Below are 10,214 nucleotides of genomic sequence, written 5' to 3'. Positions count from 1 at the left end.
CTAGTTCAGTTCTAGTTCAGTTCTAGTTCAGTTCTAGTTCAGTTCTAGTTCAGTTCTAGTTCAGTTCTAGTTCAGTTCTAGTTCAGTTCTATTTCAGTTCTAGTTCAGTTCTTGTTCAGTTCTAGTTCAGTTCTAGTTCAGTTCTTGTTCAGTTCTAGTTCAGTTCTAGTTCAGTTCTAGTTCAGTTCTAGTTCAGTTCTAGTTCAGTTCTAGTTCAGTTCTAGTTCAGTTCTAGTTCAATTCTAGTTCAGTTCTAGTTCAGTTCTAGTTCAGTTCTAGTTCAGTTCTAGTTCAGTTCTAGTTCAGTTCTAGTTCAGTTCTAGTTCAGTTCTAGTTCAGTTCTAGTTCAGTTCTAGTTCAGTTCTAGTTCAGTTCTAGTTCAGTTCTAGTTCAGTTGTAGTTCAGTTCTAGTTCAGTTCTAGTTCAGTTCTAGTTCAGTTCTAGTTCAGTTCTAGTTCAGTTCTAGTTCAGTTCTAGTTCAGTTCTAGTTCAGTTCTAGTTCAGTTCTAGTTCAGTTCTAGTTCAGTTCTAGTTCAATTCTAGTTCAGTTCTAGTTCAATTCTAGTTCTGTTCTACATTTTAAACTGGCCTTTTTCCAGTGTTTTATAAACCATATTTATTTTAATAAGAATCTCAGGACGTACGATATGCCTTAATTTTATTTATCTTAATATTGCTGCGATTGTGTTGATTTCCAAACACTGTCTTTTGTTGGCGATTTTACGACTTTATCTAAAGTTAATATAAAAAATAACATATATATTTCAACGTGATGTGAATTTTAGTAGAAATTAGTGAGGAGGTAGAATTTAGTTTCGGTTGTCAACAAAATTAAAATGTATATAAAAGCACATTAACATACTATAAATAATTTTAAATAAATATATACATATGTATTAATAAACATAATAAAAAAAAACTATATGTTTGTTTTTTTAATTATGTATATATGTATATTTACATACATATATACCAGCAGAAGGTGTCAATAGAACGCGCGCCACTCTCTGTGTGGTGGTTCCATATTGCCAGCTTCTTCAGTTAGTATTATATAGTATATATGTTCCCTATTTATTCCAATCAGTTGTATGTTTTCTCAACAACCTTGAGCTTGAAAATTAACAAAAACAAACATGTACGCATTATTGAATATTATGTATAGATGTTTATGTTTAGTACTTACGATCAATAGATCGATTGATGGCTTTTACTAAATGTTAATTTGAATCATAGCTTTTACGTTTTTGTTTACATTTGTTTTGTTCTTTTTGTTTTCTTGCCATAATCTCTGGAAAACATGTATTGCATGCTGATCAGCAAGAATTACGTATGATTAATGATCATCAACAAAAAAAAAAAAAAAGAAAAAAATGTACTATATGGTATATATTGTTAGATCAGTCAGAGACCAAAGACCATGTTAAAACAATTAATTGAACGGAACATTTATTTTTTTTTCTTTTTTTGTTGTGTTTTTCCTTAGAGCACTTGCTGCTATTGACGTATTTAATGTTGTGTTTGTGTGTGAATTCTGCGATCACTAGAATGCTTGTTTGTATGTATGGCGTGCCATATCTATGTATTTTGCTCTTGTAAAATGAAGTGCCTAGGTGCCTGCCAGAAATTTTTGTGTGTCCATCTATCCATCCAATAGGTTCTAGTTAGTGTATTGGCGATATAATTTTTTTTATTCGCACTGGCGTTATTTGTTCTTACGAATATCACTTGTATTTGTTGTTGTCCAATTTGAAAGTGTGCGCGTGTGTGTGTGTCTGCTGAGGGTAGTGGTAGTGAGTGTTGATTTAGAACTCTTGTTATCTGTTAACGTCGCCCATTCTATATAATTCGACTGACTGTTTTTTGTTTTGTTTGTGATTTGAGTGTGATTCGCATTAGTAGTTCTAGGTGACAGACAGACAGACAACGCGATCTGTGTTTCAATATAAAAAAATCCAACGATCGAGCAGCATTTCAGTTTTAAAAGCAACAAGTAAAACACCTAGAGAGTGTAGTCGTCCGCTTGTATATCTTCTCTTAAGACTAACTAACAATCAAAGTTTATAAAATACAAAAAAGGACTAATAAATAAATTTAATTTTTCTTTTTTTTTGTATCCCGTTAACTCAATAACAACAAACATTATCATCAACCTCGTTGCCTATGATTGATTGTTTGTTAATTATCTTTAAATAACTGATGATAAATAGTGAATAAACGTGTAGTATCATCACTGTTGTTGCTGCCTTTGTGGTCAAATTTGGTTTTAGCACAAAGAACTACCTCATCTTTAGTACAAGGATCTCTTTTTAAAGAAAATACTTTAAATCCTGTTACTGCTTTATTATTGCATAAAAATCTAAGCACAATGCCTGAGAAACGTGTTGCACCTGTTATCAACAGCTTTGAGGATTTCGAATTGAAATTGCCCGGGTAAGTTTAAGTTTAGCAATTATTCTTTGTAATTAATTCATTATGTGATTCATTACATACATTATTACGTTGTTGCAAAAAAAAAGAAAATGATCATGACAGTGATAATATTATAAACTAAAACTGATAACAAGTCTTAGTTAACTAATACTTAAGTAAATATTTACATTCATTGATTGTTGTAAAAAAGTTTTTATTATTATTTTTTTAATTTTTTTTGCTAAATTTTAACAACACTTTATCAACACGTGGATTTTTATCTATTTGCGCTTTTATTTTGTTAAATTTTCTATAAAATCTTTATAGTTTTTATAACCTAAATATGAAATTGAAATTTAGGTCATTTTTCTTTACGGAATGGCCATTTTGTATTTTGTACTTTCTGAGAAAAATTTCACTTTGTCATGCAGAAAATTTATTGGATATACATATATATATTAAAATAAATAAATTATTGTTGTTTTTATCATATAAATATTAGACATTTTGGCAAAAAAAAAATTCTGCCTTATCACCATGTAGCAGCGATCAGTGTTGAGTGATTTTGAAAACAATTAATTTGGGTCAGTTTTCCAAATGAAAACATTTTGTATTGAGGACAATATAAAATTTATAAATTTTCTTTTCAAACTTAAAAATACTGTAAAATTCTTAAAATTTTTAAAATTTGTTTTCAAATTTTATATTTTCGTCATAAGAAATTGTTAAAAATTGATGGCATACAAAACCAAAACTATACTTTTATGGATCCTCTTTAAAATGTTTTCCAACATATCAAAAATTTTCTTAAAAAGCTTATTTTCAGCAGCTTAATTGAAAATACTTTAAAATTTATAAAAAAAATTTAAAATGTTTAAGTTCGAAATTAGACTATATTTATAAAAAATTGTTCTCAAATAAAATTGAAATTATTTTAGTTAGAACCCTTATGATTTATACATCATTTTAACAGTTTTAAAATATTTTCGAACTTAATTTCGAATTTTCGAATATAACTTCGAATTTTCGAACATTGCTTAAAAATCTTATATTCTAAAACTACATTGAAAATACTTGAAAATTTATAAAAATTTTGAAAATATTTTCAAAATTTCAAAATTTTTAAGTTCGAAATTAAAAAAAAAAATATATTAAAAATACTTCTTAAATAAAACCAAAATTATATTTATATTAATCTCCATACTTGAAAGATCATTTTAACAGCTTTAAAATTTTTTCGAACATAACTTCGAATTTTCGAACATTGCTTAAAAAGCTAATTTTCTAAGGCTAAATTGAAAATTTGTTAAAATTCAAGAAATTTAACAAAATTTTTAAGTTCGTAATGAGAAACTATAAGAAATTATTCTCTAAAAAAACTTAAATTTTAATTTTATAAATTCTGTTGATACCGAAAGTATTTTAAAAATTTTCAAATTTTAGGAAAAAATTTCTAAGATTATTTTAAATTTAACTTATTAATTTAATAAAAAAACAACTAAACTAGTTTAAGTTAGTTCAATGATCTGTTTAAACAAAATTTTCTCTTTTCAAGGCCATCTGTTTGCTAAAATGCCGGGCCCCCTTTATATAAAGCATTAGAATTAAAAACATTCTCTACCTCTAAAAACTATGTAGAGTCTCGTGTTTGGCAAATGAAAAATATCTATACGATTTTATATAAAAATATAGAAAAAAATCAGACGGTCTTTTTATATATAAAAACCTATAATTTATCACAAAAGTTTGACATTAAAAACAATTTTTTAAGAAAACTTCATATATTTTTAATTTATTTCTCTTTGTTTTTGCAAACATGAAATATAAGGCCCCTTAAAAGTACTTTTTTAAAAAAAGTACCTTTACCGCTAACTTAAAAATAGATTCATATGTTATATTTTCTATGGAAATTAAAAAACTCAAATATACCTGATATATTTTTTATTGAATGTTTTTTTTTTTATAAAAACATTCTATTTATAAAACTATATGCATCTAACTATAATACAATCAGTGTGGAATTTTTTTTTTTTTTTTTGATACACCTGTGGGAAACTTAAAACAGTTTTCTTTTTGCAATTTTTAACTTGATAGATAAACAATTTGTTTGTGAGTGGGTTTTATCTTTGTTTACATAGAAACACTACATCCCTGACCTTCTGAATAACATGACTCTCTTTAATGTTTTTGTAATCAAGAGAGTCAATTACATTCTTATCAAAATTATACTCACTTTTGCAATTCTTCAAAAGTTTCAATCAGTAGTGTACTAAGCTATAGAGTATAGACTAGACTATAGACTAGAGTATAATAGACTAGACTATGACTAGACTATAGACTAGACTATAGACTAGACTATAGACTAGACTATAGACTAGACTTGACTATACTATAGACTACACTATAGACAGACTATAGACTAACTATAGACTAGAGTATAGACTAGACTATAGACTACACTATGACTACACTATAGACTAACTAGAGACTAACTAGAGACTAGACTATAGACTAGACTATAGCTAGACTATAGACTAGACTATAGACTAGACTATAGACTAGACTATAGACTAGACTATATCTAGACTATAGACTAAGACTATAGACTATACTATAGACTAGACTATAGAATAGACTATAGACTACACTATAGACTACACTATAGCTACACTATAGACCTACACTATAGACTAGACTATAGACTAGACTATAGACTACCAATAGACTAACCTATACGACTAGACTATAGACAATACTATAGACGACTATAGACTAGACTATAGACTAGACTATAGACTAGACTATAGACTAGACTATAGGCTAGACTATAGACTAGACTATAGACTAGACTATAGACTAGACTATAGACTAGACTATAGACTAGACTATAGACTAGACTATAGACTAGACTATAGGCTAGACTATAGACTAGACTATAGACTAGACTATAGACTAGACTATAGACTAGACTATAGACTAGACTATAGACTAGACTATAGACTAGACTATAGACTAGACTATAGACTAGACTATAGACTAGACTATAGACTAGACTATAGACTAGACTATAGACTAGACTATAGACTAGACTATAGACTAGACTATAGACTAGACTATAGACTAGACTATAGACTAGACTATAGACTAGACTATAGACTAGACTATAGACTAGACTATAGACTAGACTATAGACTAGACTATAGACTAGACTATAGACTAGACTATAAACTAGACTATAGACTAGACTATAGACTAGACTATAGACTGGACTATAGACTAGACTATAGACTCCACAATAGACTACACTATAGACTAGACTATAGACTAGACTATAGACTAGACTATAGGCTAGACTATAGACTAGACTATAGACTAGACTATAGACTAGACTATAGACTAGACTATAGACTAGACTATAGACTAGACTATAGACTAGACTATAGACTAGACTATAGACTAGACTATAGACTAGACTATAGACTAGACTATAGACTAGACTATAGACTAGACTATAGACTAGACTATAGACTAGACTATAGACTAGACTATAGACTAGACTATAGACCAGACTATATACTAGACTATAGACTAGACTATAGACTAGACTATAGACTAGACTATAGACTAGACTATAGACTAGACTATAGACTAGACTATAGACTAGACTATAGACTAGACTATAGACTAGACTATAGACTAGACTATAGACTAGACTATAAACTAGACTATAGACTAGACTATAGACTAGACTATAGACTAGACTATAGACTGGACTATAGACTAGACTATAGACTAGACTATAGACTGGACTATAGACTAGACTATAGACTAGACTATAGACTAGACTATAGACTAGACTATAGACTAGACTATAGACTAGACTATAGACTAGACTATAGACTAGACTATAGACTAGACTATAGACTAGACTATAGACTAGACTATAGACTAGACTATAGACTAGACTATAGACTAGACTATAGACTAGACTATAGACTAGACTATAGACTAGACTATAGACTAGACTATAGACTAGACTATAGACTAGACTATAGACTAGACTATAGACTAGACTATAGACTAGACTATAGACTAGACTATAGACTAGACTATAGACTAGACTATAGACTAGACTATAGACTAGACTATAGACTAGACTATAGACTAGACTATAGACTAGACTATAGACTAGACTATAGACTAGACTATAGACTAGACTATAGACTACACTATAGACTACACTATAGACTACACTATAGACTATAGACTAGACTATAGACTAGACTATAGCTAGACTATAGACTAGACTATAGACTAGACTATAGACTAGACTATAGACTAGACTATAGACTAGACTATAGACTAGACTATAGACTAGACTATAGACTAGACTATAGACTAGACTATAGACTAGACTATAGACTAGACTATAGACTAGACTATAGACTAGACTATAGACTATAACTATAGACTACTATAGACTAGACTATAGACTAGACTATAGACTAGACTATAGACTAGACTATAGACTAGACTATAGACTAGACTATAGACTAGACTATAGACTAGACTATAGACTAGACTATAGACTAGACTATAGACTAGACTAATAGACTAGACTATAGACTAGACTATAGACTAGACATAGACTAGACTATAGACTAGACTATAGACTAGACTATGACTAGACTATAGACTAGACTATAGACTAGACTATAGATCTAGACTATAGACTAGACTATAGACTAGACTATAGACTAGACTATAGACTAGACTATAGACTAGACTATAGACTAGACTATAGACTAGACTATAGACTAGACTATAGACTAGACTATAGACTAGACTATAGACTAGACTATAGACTAGACTATAGACTAGACTATAGACTAGACTAGACTAGACTATAGACTAGACTATAGACTAGACTATAGACTAGACTATAGACTAGACTATAGACTAGACTATAGACTAGATAGACTAGACTATAGACTAGACTAGAACTATAGACTAGACTATAGACTAGACTATAGACTAGACTATAGACTAGACTATAGACTAGACTATAGACTAGACTATAGACTAGACTATAGACTAGACTATAGACTAGACTATAGACTAGACTATAGACTATACTATAGACTAGACTATAGACTAGACTATAGACTAGACTATAGACTAGACTATAGACTAGACTATAGACTAGACTATAGACTAGACTATAGACTAGACTATAGACTAGACTATAGACTAGACTATAGACTAGACTATAGACTAGACTATAGACTAGACTATAGACTAGACTATAGACTAGACTATAGACTATAGACTGACTATAGACTAGACTATAGACTAGACTATAGACTAGACTATAGACTAGACTATAGACTAGACTATAGACTAGACTATAGACTAGACTATAGACTAGACTATAGACTAGACTATAGACTAGACTATAGACTAGACTATAGACTAGACTATAGACTAGACTATAGACTAGACTATAGACTAGACTATAGACTAGACTATAGACTAGACTATAGACTAGACTATAGACTAGACTATAGACTAGACTATAGACTAGACTATAGACTAGACTATAGACTAGACTATAGACTAGACTATAGACTAGACTATAGACTAGACTATAGACTAGACTATAGACTAGACTATAGACTAGACTATAGACTAGACTATAGACTAGACTATAGACTAGACTATAGACTAGACTATAGACTAGACTATAGACTAGACTATAGACTAGACTATAGACTAGACTATAGACTAGACTATAGACTAGACTTTAGATTTGCCTATAGATTCGACTATAGACTAGACTATAAACTAGACTATGGACTAGACTATACTATAGACTAGACTGTAGACTAGACTAAACTATAGACTATAGGACTAGACTATAGACTAGACTAGACTAGACTAGGCAAGGCAAGGCTAGACAAAACAAGACAAGACTAGACTAGACTAGACTAGACTAGACTAGACTAGACTAGACTAGACTAGACTAGACTAGACTATAGATTAGACTATACTAGAATAAACTTTAAAAAGCCTTTAGTGGAAGACAACATTTGTGATTAAAAGATGCAAAAACCAAGATTATAGATATGTATATCACCGCTTCCAAACAGAATCATTCATCATCCATTTCATCAAAATCATTAAGAAAACCCCAAAAATTAACCAAAAAATATAAACAATTCCTATCATTCTCTACAGTTTCTTAAATAAAAACAAACCCCTGGCCCTGCTCTTCGATTACGATGGAACCTTGGCTCCCATTGCTGATAATCCCAATAAAACTGTTATGCCTGTCGCCACCGAAGTTATCCTGAATAAAATCGCTAAACATCCAAATATTTTCCTGGCCGTCATATCCGGCAGAGGCATTAAGGACGTACAAAGTAGAGTGGGTATTAATGGTATTATGTATGCCGGTAATCATGGTATTGAAATCGAAAGTGCCGATGGCAGTAGACACGATTATAAATTACCCAGTGAAATTCAAGAGAACTATGGCAAACTTGTTAAGGAATTGAGAGCAAATGTTGAGAAAAACAATGCTTGGGTAGAGGATAAGAGAGTTTCGCTTACCTATCATTATCGTGATACTCCTCTGGATATTAAGGAAGCCCAAAAACAAGTGGCCATTAAAATTATTGAATCCTATGGTTTTAGAGCCAATCAGGCACATGAGGCCATTGAAGCTAAACCACCAGTAAACTGGAATAAGGGTGAGGCTGCCATGTTTATCTTAAAGCATACTTTTGGGGATAACTGGGCTGATGAAATTAAAGTGATATTTGCTGGTGATGATACCACCGATGAAGATGCCATGAAGGTAATTATTAATTTCAAAATTTTTTGATAAAGTTAAATATTAACATGTTTTTGTTTGCTTTTTGCTTTACAGAAACTTCAAGGTTTGGGCAAATCATTCAGAGTTTCTACAGATCCTGAAATTCAAACTTTTGCCGATTTCCGCCTTTCCAGTCAAGATTTGGTTAGTGATCTTTTGAAATGGATTTCTAACACCTATGGAGTCTAATTTATTTAATAATTTTATTATGATTATTATTATTATTTTTTTATCTTATTGTTTAAATATTGTTATTATTACTGTTATTTAAATATTTTATATAAAATATTACACACAAACACACACACACCTACATTTATACCTATAATATTTTTTAATTTCTAGCTTTTAAGTGTAAACATTTAAATAATTATTTTATGCTTTTCCTTCTTTTTTTTTTTTTTTGTTTCAAATATGTATATCAAATACTATATCATATCCTTTTGCTCTAATGGTACAAGATTTTTTTAGTAAAATTATGGAAAATTTCATTATTAACTGTTCCTTTTTTTAATGGAAATAAATAATATATGATTTCAAAACTCAATACTTTAGAGTTTTATAATAAAAGATGTAATTATTTTACAATTCTGTTTGAATTTAATTGTTTAAATAGCTTTGTTATCATTTGTCAGAAATCAGTGTTAAATATTAACATCTGAATTTATAATAGAGAAGAAGCGGGGAAATAAATTTAATTTTTTATTTCTATTCCAGAATACTAAGGAAATTTTTGATGTTTGAAATTTTTTATTATCATTTGTTTTTTTTTTATTATTATGGTCGGCAAATGGGATAATAAAAAAATATATAATTTTAATTTTAGAAATGGGAAAGTTTCAAATTGCTTGCAATACTTATTAAAAGTTCTGGTATAAATAGCAAAGCATTGTATTTCCTAGACGGTATAGTTTGCAAATAATTCAGT

The 10,214-nt window shown here is 29.7% G+C and overlaps 1 protein-coding gene across 3 annotated transcripts in view; it reads left to right on the top strand.

Moving 5' to 3' along the window:
* LOC119603574 (trehalose-phosphate phosphatase B) overlaps window positions 1-9,833 on the top strand; it is a 19,194-nt gene extending 9,361 nt beyond the window's left edge. For 2 of the 3 annotated variants that reach the window (XM_037955622.1, XM_037955624.1), the window contains exons 2-4: window positions 2,208-2,430; window positions 8,647-9,268; window positions 9,341-9,833. In XM_037955622.1, coding sequence (XP_037811550.1) covers window positions 2,208-2,430; window positions 8,647-9,268; window positions 9,341-9,475 — 980 coding nt within the window. In that variant the 3' untranslated portion in view covers window positions 9,476-9,833. Of the gene's footprint in view, window positions 1-1,824; window positions 1,991-2,207; window positions 2,431-8,646; window positions 9,269-9,340 lie in introns of those variants that run through there. The other variant, XM_037955623.1, reaches the window with a different exon arrangement.
* Window positions 9,834-10,214: the final 381 nt, after the last annotated feature.

Source organism: Lucilia sericata, unplaced genomic scaffold, assembly GCF_015586225.1.
Source record: "Lucilia sericata isolate MDLA Ls3-8-SP2 unplaced genomic scaffold, ASM1558622v1 Contig000312F_arrow, whole genome shotgun sequence".
Taxonomy (NCBI): domain Eukaryota; kingdom Metazoa; phylum Arthropoda; class Insecta; order Diptera; family Calliphoridae; genus Lucilia; species Lucilia sericata.
Note: the sequence above shows the minus strand (reverse complement) of the source record. Positions and strands in the feature narration are given on the sequence as shown.